Source organism: Pteropus vampyrus, unplaced genomic scaffold (genome assembly GCF_000151845.1).
Source record: "Pteropus vampyrus isolate Shadow unplaced genomic scaffold, Pvam_2.0 Scaffold627, whole genome shotgun sequence".
Taxonomy (NCBI): Eukaryota; Metazoa; Chordata; class Mammalia; order Chiroptera; family Pteropodidae; genus Pteropus; species Pteropus vampyrus.
In genome coordinates, this window is record NW_011889408.1 from 408,477 (window position 1) to 426,205 (window position 17,729).

Here is a 17,729-nt window from a genome sequence, read left to right on the forward strand (position 1 = left end):
TTTCTTGAAGTTAATTATAGTACTTGATCCATTTCAAAGTTTTTATTACTTACCATCGCATTCTACAAATGGTAGATTCTCATAAAAGTTGTTGAATTAAAAAATGAACTATTAATTCAGAAATCTGAAAATCAAGAAATAGCAGACATCATGCCAAGTAATAATTTTGTGATTTTTACAAAATTAATTGTTTAACATTTGTCGATTTTAATTATTGCTATAATAATTTTATTACTGTAATAAGAGGTAACTATAAAAAAGGTACACTCAAAGAACTGTCAGACCACCCCCCCCCACATTTTTCCATTCTTCCTGCTCTATTCTTATTCATCTCCTGGAAGTAACTTGTCTCATTTATTTCTGGTTTATACTTCTTTTTTTTTTTTTCTGTAAAATGATAAGTTACCTGTACATTTTCTTCTTTGCTCTTCTTTCTTACATTTTTGTATTTTCTTTTCTTCACTTAACAGTACATCCTGGAAAGCATTCCAAGTCAGCTCATAAAAATAGCCCTCATACCTTTTTACTGTTGTCAGATTTTTAAATTTCAGCCAGTCAAGTAGGTGAGAAATTTATATTCAAGGGTAATTTATGAATGAAGTTCAATATCTTTTCATATGTTTCAGACAATTTTGTATCAATTTTATAAATTATTTGTTTATATATTTTACCCATTTATCTATAGGAGTTTTTGTTTTTTTTTTCCCCTTAAATTTTAAGTTTTAATGTATTATAGATATTAGCTCTTTATTTGTGATATATGTTGCAAACCTTTTCTTCTAATTTGGCAGTTCTTTGACTTTATTTTATCATAAAAATTTTAGAAAAATTATGCACTCGAATTTATGAATTGTTTCTTTGATTGCCCCTGGATTTTGCGTCAGCATAGAAAACGTTTTCTACACTGAGTTTTTAAAGGAATTTACCATTTATCATATTTTTCTACTTAAATTTATAAGATTATTTATTATATCTATTTTTTTCTTTTAGTTTCTAAATAAGTGTAGAGTTTATTCTTATGTATGTTGTGAGATATGGATCTAGTTTTATGTCTTTTCCAAGTGGCTGCCCAGTTGTGCAAGCAGCATTTATTTAAAAGCCTATCTTTTCTTCCGTGATTGAAGATGCTATCTTTGTTATTTCCATATTTATTTACATCTATCTCAGGATTTTCTATTCTATTCTGCTAGTTCATATATCTATTCTTGTGGTAGTAGCACCCTGTTTTAACTATAGTATGGCTTATAGTAGAAACTTATAATGTGGTTTAATATCTGGTAGGACTAGTCCACTTTTGTAGTTTTTATTTCTCAGTGTGTTCCTTACTAGTTCCACATGTTTGTTTTTCCTTATGAACTTCATCAGCAACTTGTTTGGTTGATAAAAAAAAATGATATTTTTAACAGGATTGTGTTAAATTAAAATCTTTATGATGTAGAGTTTTCTGATGCAAGAACAGGGATGCCTTTTCTTTCATTCAAATCTAATTCTATGTCTTTCAGGAATATTTCTTCTTATAGGATTTCCTCTTTTTTTCAAACTTCTTTGTAAGTATTTAATCATCGTTGTTGCTATTGTAAATGGGGATTTCTTTACCAGTATGTTCTCTAGCTGATTATCGTTTGTATCTATGAAAACTATTGATTTTTGTGTGTTAATTATATATCCTGATACCTTGAGTTCACTATTTAAATTAGTTTTACTATTCATTGATTCTCTAGTATTTTCTAGAGATGTTTTTAATTCTTTACAAATTAATATCTTATGATATTTCTTATCCAATTACATTAGGTGATACTTCTATTATAATGTTAATAATAGTGGAAACAGTGAGCATTCTTGCCTCTTCTTGAATTTACTCAAAATGCCATTAGTCTCCATGAAGATGCTAGCCTTAAGAATGAAGTGTATATATTTTAACATATTAAGAAATTATTATTTTATATTTCTGTGTTTTTAGTAGAATGTAGAAAAAGTATTGAATATTGTCTGGGCTTTTTTTTAACATGCATAGAGATAATCATATGATTTTTTTCTCTTAAATATATTATATAGTATATTATATTATTAAATTTTCTAATATTCATCCAATCTTAAATTGCTCAAATAAGTACCACTTGGTCATGATGTTTTTTATTTTTAATACAGTTGAAATTCTGTTTATTAATTTTTTACTTAGTACTTTTTTATTATTTAGTAGTTTTGTATCATTTTTCTTCGGTGGTGTTTTCTTATATGTGCTGTCTTTTTTTAGATCTAATTATCAGTGTTTTACCTTCTTAATCCTCTTTTGCAACGCTCTTAAGCAATGTATAGTACTTTTGGAGCAACTAGTGTTTGAAAGATTTGTAGAATAAACCTCCTTTAAAGGCTCTCGCACTGAAATTGTAGGTTCTCTGCACTCTTTTGGGGGGTAAATTCTTGAAAATCTCTCTATTTCTTTTATAAATATTGGTCAGTTTAAAGTCTGAATGTCCTCGACAATTATTCTTTGTATCTAGTTTTTCAAATTTATTTGTATGTAAGATTTTAAAGTACTGTCTTTTATTTTTAATCAATTTCTTATTTTAATGTTTTACTCTTTGCCATTTTCTATTTTTGTATATATTTTTTCTTTTTCCTTGGTCAGATTAACTGGTAGTTTGTCTATTTTGTTAATTCTTTTTTAAAATTTCAAGATTTGAAATAGTAGGTCTACTTTTTTATATTCCTACTTCTGTTTTTATCTTTATTATTCCTTTCTTGGCTATTTTTTTTTTTTTTTTTAGTTTCTTTGTTCTTTTTTTTAGCTTTTGAACTGGAATTTTCAATACATTATAACTTTTTCATTTTTATTGATAAAAACATTTAGTGCTATGAATTTTTCTATGCTCATTGTTTGAAATGCTTTCTATAGATTTTGATAGTGTTTCACTATAAGGTAGTGTTTCATTGTTTTTCAGAAATTTTGTGATTTCAGTTTGTATTTCCCCTTTCACCCAAATGTTTAGAAAAAGGGCTTTAAATTTCCAAATGAATAGATCTTTTTTTGCTTTTCAATTTTGTTAATAATTGCTAGTGTTATTGCATTGTGACAAGTAAGTACTTTTCTACATTGTCTAATTTACTAATGTTTTCCTGTGACCTAATATATGGGCAAGCATGGGGAGACGCACCTGGGTGTGTTTAGAGCCTTGTGTTACTGTACTGGTGCATTCTGAAAACGCAGTCTTATATCTGCAAGTAGATAGAAACCAAATGCAGATCTAAATAGGGGATTCTCTGATATCTTTAAACATGGTTATGAGTGATTCCCCCCACTTTCTTGAATAAAATATTGCTCCTGCACAGGATTTCTCGATCTGCCGAGAAATATTTTCTACATATTTACTTTCCTTTCTGGGTTGTGAGTCTCAGTATGACAGAGACTATTTATTTCTATAATTTCAGCAGCTGGTATTTAATAAATGTGAGTTTGATGATTTGAATAGGAAAAAAGTCAATTAAATGTTAGTGGTATCACTTTATTAAAGAATTAAATTTAAATTGAGATTGTTTTTACCCTTTCTAAATTATCATTTTCTCTTTCTATCCCCTACTAGAATAGAGAATATGTCTGTATCTGTTTAAATTGTAGCACAGTTCTTAATGAAAAAAGAGTAAGAAAATACATTATAATCTTACAATTTGTCATGTATTTTGTCACATCTGTCCAGTGCAAACATGGAGACCTAGTCAATGAAATCTCCCACCTCTTTCCAAAACTGTCCCCGAGCCCTCACCTGATGAAAAATCAAAATACAATCACTCCTGCCACTCTTTACTCCTCTAAAGCTTAATAATATCGTGCTCCAATCATCTCATTTTACAACTTTGTTTTCTTTATCTGAGACAGAAAGGAAGGCAGGAGAATCAAATCATTGTCTACTCCTGGCAGTTTTGTTCCCAAGGCTTCTTGCATGAGAGGTTATTTATTTCTTTTCTACGAAAGCCAGAGAACTGAAAAGATTACGGTGTCCCCTTCAACCATGTAATTACAAATAAAAATAGTTCTTAAGTCCAGTGAATTTATGATATACTCCTCAATAGAAAAAAAAAGTCAAAAAAAATATAAATTGTGTTTGTTTCCTAAGCATATGACCAGTTTGCCTACTGCATAATCCAACACTTGGCTCATCTCTGTGTCTCCAACCCTGATGTTTCTGGTTTAGGGGCTTATTCCTTTAGCTACTCCTCTTATACTACTTTTTAAAATGGTGAGTTGTTCCACATTCTATCATCACATTAATCCTACCAAAACACAGCTATGGTTTATGAGCCAGTGTGCAGCATACTTCTTGATAAAATTAAGAGTTTAATAAATGCATGTAAGAGTGATGTCACTGCTGCAAAACCCCCTTTTTACTTTTTACTACTTTTACTCCACATTCTGATTTCAAAATGTTTTGCTTATTTTCTATTACAATTTTCTGGCTACTTGTGCTCCTTTTAAACTAGCAACCCTGTGTTCTTTGAACATGTCCTTTGCTGTCCTGCTTTATGCTTATAATCTTTCCTCTTTCTAGAATGCTTTCTAATAATTTCACTCTCTTAGATTCCTCTTTAAGTGTCAAGGCACAATTTTACTCTTATTCAGTAGTGTTCCCTTCTCCCATTGAAAAATAATGATATATTTTCTTTTCCTCTCTTTTATATGTGTGCATACTTGTCTTGTTATGGTTATTTGCATACACGTCATATCTCTGAAACCCAACTCTCTGGAGCTCCTTATAGAGAGCCCTTCTTTTCCTCTGTGCCCATGTAGGCAGAACTCAGGAACTTCTCATGTACAGCACACATAATGGGAAAAAAGTAGCCTTACCTGAAGATTCTATGGGAGTATGGGAGATGTAAAGGAGAATTTCTTTCCTTCCTTCCTTCCTTCCTTCCTTCCTTCCTTCCTTCCTTCCTTCCTTCTTTTTTCTACACACATTTTTGTTTTATAATAATTTTAGATTTGCAATAAAGTTGCAAAGATAGCACACAGAGTTGTCACACACATCCCCCGCATCTCCAGTTTTCCCTATTATTAATATCATACATTTGTATGATACATTAGTTACAATTAATGAGCCAGATAGATATATTGTTATTAATTAAGTTCATATGCTGTATTCAGATTTTCTTAATTTTTACCTAATGTTCTTTTTCTGTTTCAGGATCACATCCTGTAAACCACATTACATTTCTTTTTTTTTGGCCTGTCTCCCTTTGAACTGCTCTTAAGTGTGAAATTTTCTAAAACTTTTCTTATTTTTGATGATCTTGACAGTTTTGAGGACCATTGATCTGGTATTCTGTTGAATGTCCTTCAGTTGGAATCTGTCTCATTTTTTTTTTTTTTCATGATTAGACTGGGGTTATGGATTTTTAGGTGGGAGACTAGAGTGGTAGAGTGGCATTCTCATCACATCATATTAAGAGCATAGACTATCAACATAACTTACCACTGTTATCCTTGATCACCTGGCTGGACTAGTGTTTATCAGGTTTCTCTAATGTGAAGTTACTCTATTTCCTCCCACCCCCCTTTTTTAATACTATATTCTTTAGTAAAAGAATATGCACTGCCTACACTTAAGAGGTGGGAGTTATGTTGATTGAGTAGTTAAGAAAAGGAGTAGGGAGTATCTACTAAATTATTGGAATTCTATACAGGATTTTCCAAACTTTGATTTTTAAAAATTTAATTAATCATTTATATCAGTATGAACCCTAGGGTATTTATTTTATCCTTGGCGTTATAATATAATAGTACTTTATTAATGTTGTTTCTCAAATTTTTCTAGCTTTGGCCATTGAGAGCTCTTTCAGTTGGCCCCTGTGTCCCTCCTTAACATACTCCCATTTGTTTGTTCGTTTTTGAAGCATTTCCTTTCTTAATGGCATTACAAGATGATCCAGGCTTATAGTGTATATTTCCTGTCCCAGATCTAGAGTCAGTTTTTCCCAGTTCCTCTTATTGGAGAATGATATTAGAAATCAAGTTCTGGGCACCAGGTGTTATCATTAATGCTGGGGTGTTGTTGCTTCTAGTCGATTTCAACTGATGGAGCAAGGGAATATATGTGCGTATATTAACCCATGTGTGTAAACATGATGCAGGATAGGGTAAATTCCCCCAGATGGGGGAACTCAAGCCCTGCACAAAGAGTTCTTGGCTTAGCATAAGAAAGAATTCAAACACACTTCAAAATTAGAGTCAAAAGGAATGTTTATTAGAGAAAGGGAAAAGCAAAGACAAATAAAGACAAAAAGCCAAAAAAAAAAAAAAAACCAAAAAACAAAAAACTAAGATAAGAAAAAAGGCCAACACAAGGAAAAAAGCTCTGAGTGTTGGGGAATACATTTTATACATCATTCTTAGTTTTATTCACAGGAATTACAGTGAAAAACGATGAGTATGTAGCAAGAAAAGGTAAGAATATGTAGCATGAAAGGTCTGCTGGCAATTCCTAGCCTTTGAACCATAGGTTTCCCATGATTTTATCTATAAGGAATGAATTATTTTATTTTGTGTAGGGCACCATTTAAAGACTGTGTTTTTCCTTCACAGTGTGGGGAAAGGTTTGTTAGCAATCCCAGCAGAAGTTTTCCTTTGTTCTGCAGGTTTCCTCGTGGTCTGGCTATAGGGCTGATGAGCATATTGGAGTCTCTGAATATAGATTGATTTAACATTTTAGTTCTCTTGCCTCCACTCTACATTAAACATATCTATATAGATTTCTATATGTATCTATCTTCATCTATATTAAGCTAAACGTGAGTTTCTACTGATGTCTCTAACTCTAATCCATTACCATATGGATCATTCTAGCCTTCTCCCCTTGCTTGTCTGTAACCTACCAATATTGGAGAGTCTGTAACTTCGTCAATAGTGAGAAACCTCGCTCCCACCATCCATCATCCATTTACTTAATTTTTCAATTTCAGTGTATATGTATAGTGGTTTCAGAATTGTTAACTGCTACCTCCATGGGAAATAACTTTATCAACTAGTGTACAATATTTCTTTAGTTTTACAGACTTACTTCCAAAATTATTTATATTGGCACATTTTTTGCCACCCAGGTTGCTTCATACATTTAGCCAGTCTGAAAAATCTATGTATTACATGATTTTATTTAAATGAAACTCTGGAACAGGCAAAACTTACGGAGAGAGTAAACACAACTCTTGTTGTCAGATTCACTGTCACATTCTGCATTTCATTTAGGATCTCCTGACATTCAATTTTTTTTTTAAATTCACTTATATTAAGGTTTACTCTTGTGTTGTAAAGATCTTTGAGTTTTGGCAAATGTACAGTATCCTGTAACCACTATTACAGTGTCATAGAGAATAGTTTTGCCATCCTAAAAATTTCCTATGTTTCACCTATGACTCATTCTCTCACTCCCAAGCCCCTGGCAACTGCTGTTCTCCTTACTAACTATAATTTTGTCTATAGAATGGAATCCTGCAGTATGTAGCATTTTCAGATTCATCCATGTCTTTGCATGGCTTGATAGCTCATTTCTTTTTATCATTGAATAATATGGAAGAGGTTTTTATATTCTGAATTCCATGGCAGGTAACTTCATAGGTTTCCATTAGACATTTTTTTCCTCCCAAGTCCTCTGGTAATACAGAAGCTTTTCTGGCATATCCTTATGTAGCACTCAGTTGTTCTCCTATTGTTATAAACAATTTAACTCTCTTCCTCAACCCTGAATACCCTCCTCAGCAAACAAAACGGGGCTCTTAGCATTTTAGCCCTTATCCAAACAGCTTCTCCTTCCTAGTGCCACCTACATTGTAGTTCTTAATGCCCCTGTCAACATTCCTTCCTCCTAACATCATCATTACAACTTTCTTTATACAATCTTTTGAACCATTCTGTATTTTGCAACAACGCTCTCCCTAGCCCGTAGGAGATAGTCAATAAATACTCATTGAATGAATAAATAAATAATTTGGTATAATATAAGAGCCAGACTGCAGATAAACTGACAAAACCCAAAATGAATGCTGTATTCCATCTACTTAGGTAGTATAGTTTTTTTGCTATGCACTTTTTCTTTTTTCACTATTTGAAGTTCATTTCTAAAAGTAGCCTGAAATCTGAAACATATTCTATTTATAAAGCTCACTTAGTGTTTATAGAAGTGTATTGGTGAACCTTAACAATGTCTGCCTGATTTTTAGCATTAGCCAAGAACATCAGCATTACTACTGTCAATGTAAAAAATGTCCAAACCTATAGAGAATGTTAATGAGTTTATTTGAGCAAAGCTGACGACAGTTGCCAGGAAGCAAAATCTCAGTGGATTAAGAAACTGTTCTGGATAATGGCAGTTTTGCAGCTTATTTTATACATTGGAATCAAAGGAGGAGACATAAGGAGGGTTATGTGAAATCAACTGGTAGCAGATTAGGGAGGCAGGAGAAAGCAAAGTGAAGAAATATCTGGGATTAGATGAAAAGTAAAATGAAGGGAGGGACATACACTTCTTTTACACTGATGGGTACAGGAGAGTTAATAATTAACATTTACAACACATAGAGATGGTATGTGGGGGATAAGATAACCATGAGGGATTCTGTGGTCTCTTGCTCCGGTGCAGTGGGTTGTTCCCTGAGGAGTCTGGAAAAAAGACATTCCAACAGTATGTTATCTTAGATACAAAAAGAGAATAGACAGGCTTACCTAAGGTAAAAATTGACCTTTGCCAAGAGGGCTGCAGGTCCAGGATGTGACTACCCACCACGATCTGCTTTTAGAAACTTTTATGTTCTGACCAACCTATGTGGTTACTTTCAGTTTCTGAGTTTGTAGGACTCCCCATACTTGCCTTCGCTGAGCTTGTCAGGTTTATGTGGCCTTTTTTTCATCCACACTACAAACTATAAATTTTTTCATCCACACTACAAACTACAAATTTCTCATAAAATTGCATGGCCAAATTTGGGGAGTTGGCTAGCCAGATCAGAATTATCATCATCATTATTATTAGTAAAATGAGTTTATGTGGCTGTTTATTAAGTCATTAACTTAAAAGAATCCTTAACATTGGTCTAAAATTTAAATACCGAGCCTCCAAGCAAAATATTCTAGAAGGACCTCTATTTCACATATTTAAGTTTCAAGATAAACTTGGAAACCACAGTTCTATCTGTTGGCCCCTCTTACAAAGCCTGTATTGCATAGGTATTTTCTTCCTTTAAGCTGTATTTGTTAGCCTCTGTATATTAAATCCCTAATTTTGATGTGGATAAAATGTTGAACTTTAGGTGGTGGGGAAAGAAGATTTCTTTAATTTCTGCTTCTCCTTTTTCTCCTTCTCCTTCTTTTTCCTTTTTTTCCCCCTCTTTTCTTCCTCTTTCTCTTTCCTCTTCTTAAAATATTTGCCATTGTCTTACGTTGTGGAAAATGCCATCATCCAGAAGAGAGTAATTTCACTTCAGTTAAATCTCACATGTTTACAACCATCCTTCACATGTCTTTGTATTAGAAATAAGGTCTTAAGGGGTTTCTTGATCTTTCAGAGTCAGAATTCCCTATTTTATGGATTAGTCCCTTGCTGGAACGATTATTTTTAAAGCGTAAAAATGTGTACAAGTAGAATATTACAAAAACACTTAAAGTCTGGATAAGTTTTAAAAGAGGGTACATCATCTTTTCTGGTTTCTGTTGCAAGGTAGATACCCATATTCTCAACATTTGAAATAGTCAAACTCTTTTGTATCTTGTACTTTTCCTGGTCCCTTCCATTTGTAACATTCAGGTTGTGGAGATGACATAAAGCTGCTATTAGAAGATAGTGGTTAGCTGAAAGTGTTGGTTACTCACTTCAGGTTAGGTGAACTTTGTTTCTCAGGCATGACAAATCATTAACCCCTCTACGTAAGTGCTAGAATTTAGGAAACAAAAGCAGAAGGTAAAATGGTGATGGTCTATACGAGAACTCCCAAAAGTTTGCTTTTCAAAATAAATAAAGATAAGATTTCTTGGCATACAGATAAGAACTTTCCAACATTCCGTGTATGCATAAAATTCTTTTTAAGAAACAGGTTTCACAGCTCAAAGATTTGGATTGTTTGTATGCTGTATTTAGCTGAAATTAAATTCCACCTCTCTGGTATTCATCTTACCTCAGTAACATGCTAATTTCATCCTCATGGTCAGTAAGAATTAATATATAAATTGACATGAACTTACAAATAGAGATACGGTTGGGAAAAATTGGTTCAATGTTTTTCAATGTTAAGGATGAAAATCAACAGACTATATGAATCAAGAGTTGCCAAGAAGATCAGTGTTTTCCATTTGTATCTATACCATTTGTTTGGGCATTTCTCTCAGGACATTTCTACTTTGACAAACCAACACAGTTTCTGAAAAAAATGCTAGTAACAGAAGTTGCTGCTTTGGCTGCCTATGCTAACAGAAACAGATTGCCTGATTTCTCCATTGGCAATCCACATTATTTCCTTTATTACATACTGAATAAAAGGAGGCTACTAAATTGCAAACTATTCAAATCCATTTCTTTCTGCACTTATGAATCTTTCAAGTTTTCCAGAATTGGAAAATGTGGTACGGCCTTTTCTACATTTTCAAAGCTGGTGGTTGTTTTTTCATACTGGGTAAATATTTATGACTCCTCATGATGTTCTTAGTGCATCACATATGTTGCACATTTTACAAGTTTCAATGCTCTTTCATATATTATTTCACATTTAATTTACAACAGTTCTGTAAGATAGCACGAACATCACAAATGATTTGTAGATGATGATGAGGCTCAGAAAATTTCAATAAGTTTTCTGTAGTCACAAAGCTAGATGTGTTGGAGTCAGGATCAGAACTTAAGTTTTCAGATTTGAACCCAGGCTACTTCATTCTAATATGAATTCAGAGCATTATTACTTGTGGTAAAGGAACAATGCATATCATAGAAATTATATATTTTGCAATTTAGGCTGTGATGGTACTAGATAGCACTTTCGCTTTTCATTTTTATCATTGTGACCTCTTGATAAGAGGAAATCTCATTGCTATTCTTTACTCTGATTTCCTTAATAATCTTATTTTCCAACAAGAATTTTAAGACTTAACTTAAATATTGTAATTAATGCATTGAGAGAATATATAAACATGAGCCATTTTATGTCCTTTTTCCAGTGTGGATATTCATGAATGTAATTTAATGTTAATTTCAAAATATTAAATTTTAGTTTTTGCAGTTCCTATGACTGAGTTTACAGTCATAACAAGGAAATGTTTAAATTTTCTACTGATTCTTGTGTTTCTTAAGACATATCCTTTTAACCTATCTTCGTCTTTTGCTCTTCTCAGTATACAAATAAGTCTTAATATCATCTTATTAATATCGGCCCGTTAGAGCTACTTGACAGAATCTTTAGTCAAAACAGTATGTTTCCTCTTCTCAAAACCTGGGAGAAACTCAAAAAAGCTTTTTATTCTCAATGTTTTTGAGGTTTTAAGCTTAGTAGGTGTAAAGTAGTAAATCATGTCCTTTTGATATTTTTAAAATTAAGGATATGATAATGCAAATTTGATTTTTTTCCACAGAGCCCAATATATTAACTGATTTAAGCATATTTCCACCCACCCCCCTTTTTTGGTAACATGTATGATTAGGAAAAGAAAAAAAAAGTTAATATTTAGGAAAAAATTACATGTTAATTTTAATTAAAGCACTTATATTATATCTAATAACAACTAGAGTCTTGAAACCTGGTGATATTCTCAAGAAAACTCAAGATATTAAATATGTAAAATTTTAGAAACCCATTTCACATCAGTTCTCTATGTCTGTGTGAAATGAAAGATGAAAATGGGTCGGATATTAATCCCACTAGGAACTTTTGGAAATTTTATTTTCCTTTGTCCTCTTAGGTGGCTATCTTTGTGCTACAACTGGGCAGTGCTACATTTCTGCTTACGGAGCCTGTGATCAGTGCGATGACAACTGGGGCTGCCACACACGTCATGACTTCACAAGTCAAGTGTCTCTTGGGAATGAAAATGCCCTATATATCTGGACCATTTGGATTCTTTTACGTAAGTTTTCCGTATGTCTTTGTTCATATATTTTGGGTGTGTATTTCACAAAGTAAAATTTGGCTACTTATAATACTGAGATATTTCTATATTAAAGGAACTTGGGTTTAAATATAATTTCTTAGAATTTTTAAAATGTGGTTTAGGATATTAAAATAGTTTAATGAGCAGTATCTATTATTTTGTAAGTAATTCTTTATAAAAATTGAATATGATATTAATTTGGGCATGCTTAGAAAAATATAATTTGAATTTTTTTGTGAGCCAGATATGTTGCCAACTTCTAATGGAAGCCATTTTCTGTGATTGTGGCTGAGTTTAACAACCATGAACTTGACCACATCCTTTCAATATTGTGAACCCTGGTACGGATCAAAATTGGTGTCTGGAGCCCCAATAGAAATCAGTTATTAAAAGCCACTTGAACCTGAGAGAGGAACATGTGACTAGTTTCAACATATTATCCTCATAATAGTCTATTGTCGTTGGTCTCTTTTTGAAGCTGGCCTAAAATCTATGACTGCTCAGGAAGTCACATGTTATTGAAGCTTTATAAGAAAACTACGCCTTGTTAATTAACCAAACTTTATATTATGTAATTTTATGTTGTAGAGAAGGGAAAACATTTTTCTTCTACTCTTGTAGGTTCTCAGCTATGATCCTTGTAACAAAAAAAACAGATTAACAAGAGAAAAACAAACACAAATTAAAACAGTGGTTTGTTAATGTATATATCTTATATATACTTAAGAGAAACTCAAGGATGAGTAACTCAAAGGAGGTGGCTAGAATTTGGGCTTATATAACATCTTCACCTAAAACAAAGGAAGAAGGATTTGGGATAGGTAAATTATGGAAAGGTGACCAGGAAAAGTACAGTAAACAAGGGTACGTGTGTTATGCAGATTTCAGTTGGTGCCTTCTCCACTGATGAGAGTCTCTTGTGATTTAGTGTCATCCTTTTCCTCCTAGTACTGAGGAGAGACACCTTACAGATGGATATTTGCTTTATTGATTTAAATTTTCCTAATTTATAGTCTATTTTCAAAGCTTACTTGTGTCTGCTGTTTTTCAAGACAGTATACCTAAAATAATCCTTATGTCAAACAGGAATATTTTGGGGTGGCATATTCCGATCTCCTACAATGTGATACTATACACTGCATTGCATACATAACATTTATATACAATGTATATAAATAATATTAATGTTTTATAATAAGAATATTTCTATCCTTAATTTTCTTGATTTTAATGGTTGAATATTAGCTTAATATATGGAAGTACAATAATTTCCTATCTAATGTCTGATATTGAGTTGGTTTGTGTTGTTTCACCATTATCCACAGTCCCACGAAGATCCTTGTTATTTGTATGTTATTATCTGCATCACTAATTACTTTTTTCCTTTTTTTTTTATTACGGTGACATTTGTTAACAAATCCAGTAAGTTTCAGGAGTATAATTCAACAGTAAAGTATGCATATATACATTACATTGTGCATTGACCACCCATAGTTAGATTTCTTTCTGTCACCGCATATTTGACTCTTTTTACCCATCTACCTCTCCCATTATCCCCACCCCGCCCACCCTCGGGTAATCACTAGTCTATTGTCTATGTCCATGAGTCTGTTTATTTGTCCTCTTTGTGTGTTGCTTTTAGGATCATATTCCACATATAAGTGATCTCATGTGATTTTCAATTTTTTCTGTCTGGCTTATTTCTCTTAGCATGATTATCTCGTGGTTAATCCATGTTGTCACAAATGGCACTATTTTGTCTCTTCTAATGGCTGAGTAATATTCCATTGTATATATGCACCACAACTCCTTTAGGCAATTATCTATTGTAGGACACTTCAGATGCTTCCATGTCCTGGCCACCGTGAATAATGCTGCTGTGAACACTGGTGTGCAAATGTCTTTTCAATATGGGTTTCAATATACCCACTAGAAGGATTACTGGATCATATGGTAGATCAATTCTTAGTTTTTTGAGGAACCTCCATATTGTTTTCCATAGTGGCTGTACCAATTTGCAGTCCCAACAGTAATATATGAGGGTTCCTTTTTCTCCGCATCTTCTCCAATACTTGTTATTACTTATCCTGTTGATAACAGCTATTCTAATAGGTATGAGATGGTACCTTATTTTGGTTTTGTTTTGCAATTCCCTAATAGCTAGCGATCTTGAGCATCTTTTCACATGTTTGTTGGTCATTCGTATGTCTTCTAGAAGTGTCTGTTCAGGTCTTCTGATCATTTTTTAATTGGATTGCTTTTATTGTTGTAATTGTTGTTGTTATTGAATTGTATGAGTTCTTTGTATATTTTGGATATTAGGCCCTTATTGGAGGCATTGCTTGCAAATATATTTTCCCATTCAGATGATTGTCTCTTTACTTTGTTGACGGATTATTTTGCTGAGCAGGAGCTTTTCAGTTTGATGTAGTCCCATTCATTTATTTTTGCTTTTACTTTCCTTGCCTTTGAGATCAAATTCATAAAATCCTCTTTAAATCCAAGATCTATGAGTTTAGTTCCTATGTTTTCTTGTCTGCAACTTATTGTTTCAGGTCTTTCATTCAGGTCCTTAATCCCTTTTGAGTTAATTTTGATGTGAGATGATAGACAACAGTCTAGTTTTATTCTTTTGCAGGTGATTTTCCAGTTTTCCCAGCACTTTTTATTGAAGAGGCTTTTTTTTTCTCTACTGTATGTTTTTGACTTTTTATCAAAAATTATTTGCCTGTACAAACATGGTTTTACTTCTGGACTCTCGATTCTGTTCTACTGGTCTTAGTGTCTGCTTTTCTGCCAATACCATGCCATTTGGATTACTCTCGCTTTGTAGTATAATTTGAAGTCAGACAGTGTGATGCCATTAGCCTGGTTCTTTTTTCTCAAGATGACTTTGGCAATTCAGGGTCTTTTGTGCTTCCATACAAATCTGATTTTTGTTCTATTTCTTTAAAAAATGCTGATGAGAGTTTGATGGGGATTGCATTAAATCTGTATAATGCTTTAGGTATCTTCTTCAATTTCTTTTAAGAGGGTTTTATAGTTTTCATTATATAGATCCTTCACATGTTTTGTTAAATTAATTCCTAGGTATTTTATTCTTTTTGTTGCAATCGTAAAAAGAATAATTTTTTCCACTTCTTATTTTGACACTTCATAATTAGAGTATAGGAACGCTATATTTTTGAACATTGATTTTGTATCCAAAAACTTTACTGTATTTGCTATTTGCTATTGTTTCTAGTAGTGTTCTTGTGATGTCTTTAGGGTTTTCTTTAGAGAGAACCATGTCATCTGCAAATAGTGACAGTTTGAATTCTTAATTTCCTATTTAGGTGCCTTTTATATCTTTCTCTTGCCTGATTGCACTTGCTAGGAACTCCAATGTTATATGAAATAAGAGTAGTGATAGTGGACAGTTTTGTCTTGTTCCTGATCTTAGAGAAAATTTTTCTAGATTTTCACAATTAAGTATAACGTTGGCTGAGGGTTTGTCATATATAGCCTTTATTATGTTTAGATACCTTCCTTCTATATCAATTTTGTTAAGTGTTTTGATCATAAATGGATGCTGTATCTTGTCGAAGGTTTTTCTTCATCCATTGATATGATCATATGATTCTTATTTTTAAAATTGTCTATCACATTAATCGATTTGCATATGTTGAAACATCCATGTGCCTCTGGGATGAAGTTCACTTGATTGTGGTGTATAATCTTTTTGATATGTTGCTGTATTCATTTCACTAGTATCTTATTTAGGAGTTTTACGTCTGTGTTCATGAGAGACAGCGACTTTTCTTTTCTTTTCTTTTTTTTGTCCGTGTTATCTTTACCAGGTTTTGGTATCAGAATAATATTGTCCTCATAAAATGAGTTGGGAAGTATTGCCTCCTCTTCGACTTTTTGGAAGAGTTTGAGGAGAATAGGTATTAAATCTTTGAATGTTTGGTAGTATTCACTGGTGAAGCCATTGGGTCCTGGAATTTTACTTTTTGGGAGATTTTTGATAATTGTTTTAATTTCCGTACTGCTGACTGATCTATTTAGATTTTCTAGTTCTCCTTGATTTAGTCTAGGAAGGTTGTATCTTTCTAAGTACTTGTCCACTTCTTCTAGATTATTATATTTGGTGTGATGTACTTTTTCATAGCATTCTTGCATAATCCTTTGTATTTCTGCAGTGTCTGTCATAACTTCTCTTTCATCCTTGATTTGTTTATTCGTGTCCATTCGTTTTTATTTATTTATTTTCTTTAGTGAATCTAGCCAGGGTTTGTCAATTTTATTAACCTTCTCAAAGAAATAGCTCTTTGTTGCATTTATTTTTTTTATTGCTTTTGTTTGTTTGTTTGTTTTCAATTTCATTTAATCCTGCTTTAGTTTTGATCATTTCTTTCATTCTTCTGACTTTAGGCTTCATTCGTTCATCTTTTTCTAGTTTTTTAAGGAGAAGCATTAGGTTGTTTATTTGGGCTCATTCTTGTTTTTTGAAATAGGTTTGTAATGATGTGAACATTCCTCATATTACTGCTTTTACCATGTCCCAGAAGATTTGATATGTTGTACTATCATTATTATTCGTTTCTATGTATCTCTTGATTTCTCTTTTTATTTCTTCTCTAACCCAGTCATTCTTCAGTAGCATGTTGTTTAATTTCCATGTATTTGTTCTTTCCTTTTACTTTTTACAGTTGATCCCCAGCTTCAAGGCATTATGATCAGAGAATATGGTTGGTATAATACCAATCCTCTTATATTTGTTGAGACTATCTCTGTGCCCCAGTATGTGGTCAATCCTTGAGACTGTTCCATGTGCACTAGATAAGAATGTATAAGCAGCTGTTTTGGGATGGAAGGCTCTGTAAATGTCAATTGTGTCCAGTTGGTTTAATGTGTCATTTAAGGATGTTATTTCCTTACTGATATTCTGTTTGGATGATCTGTCCGTAACTGACAGTGGGGTATTTACGTCCGCTACTACAGTAGTGTTTTGGTCTGTTTCTCCCTTTTGTTCTGTTAATAATTGCTTTATATATTTCTGGGCTTCCTGATTGGGAGCATAAATATAATAAGTGTTATATTTTCTTGATATATGACTCCCTTTATCATTATGAAGTGTCCCTCAGTATCTTTCTTTATCTTTTTTATTTCGAAGTCTATTTTGTCCAATATTAGTATTGCTACTCCCGCTTTTATCTGAATGCTATTTGCTTGAAATATCATTTTCCACCTTTTCACTTTGAGTCTATATTTATCTTTGGAATTAAGATGTGTCTCCTGGAGGCAGCATATGGTTAGGTTTTAGTTTTCGTCAACTCTGTGCCTTTTTATTGGTGAGTTCAATCTATTTACATTTAGGGTGATTATTTAAATATGAAGTTTTCCCATAGATATTTTATCTTTTGTTTTCTGGTAGCTTGGCGTTTCCATTGTTTCCTTATCCTTGTGTGTCTGTTTATTTTCTTATTTTGGTGAGTTTTCTAGATTTTCCCTCTGGTCCTTGTTTTAAGTTATATACATTATTTCTGAATCTTTGATGTGTGGTTACCATTACAAATATGTGGAGGATAGTTATATATATATATAGCAGTCCATTTTCTTCTGCTTGTGCCTT

The 17,729-nt window shown here is 32.6% G+C and overlaps 1 protein-coding gene across 1 annotated transcript in view; it reads left to right on the forward strand.

Moving 5' to 3' along the window:
- SLC26A7 (solute carrier family 26 member 7) overlaps positions 1 to 17,729 on the forward strand; it is a 131,023-nt gene that overhangs the window by 34,941 nt on the left and 78,353 nt on the right. Inside the window, exon 4 of the mRNA XM_011384815.2 lies at positions 11,924 to 12,088. Within this exon, the coding sequence (XP_011383117.1) occupies positions 11,924 to 12,088 (165 nt within the window). The remainder of the gene's footprint in view (positions 1 to 11,923; positions 12,089 to 17,729) is intronic.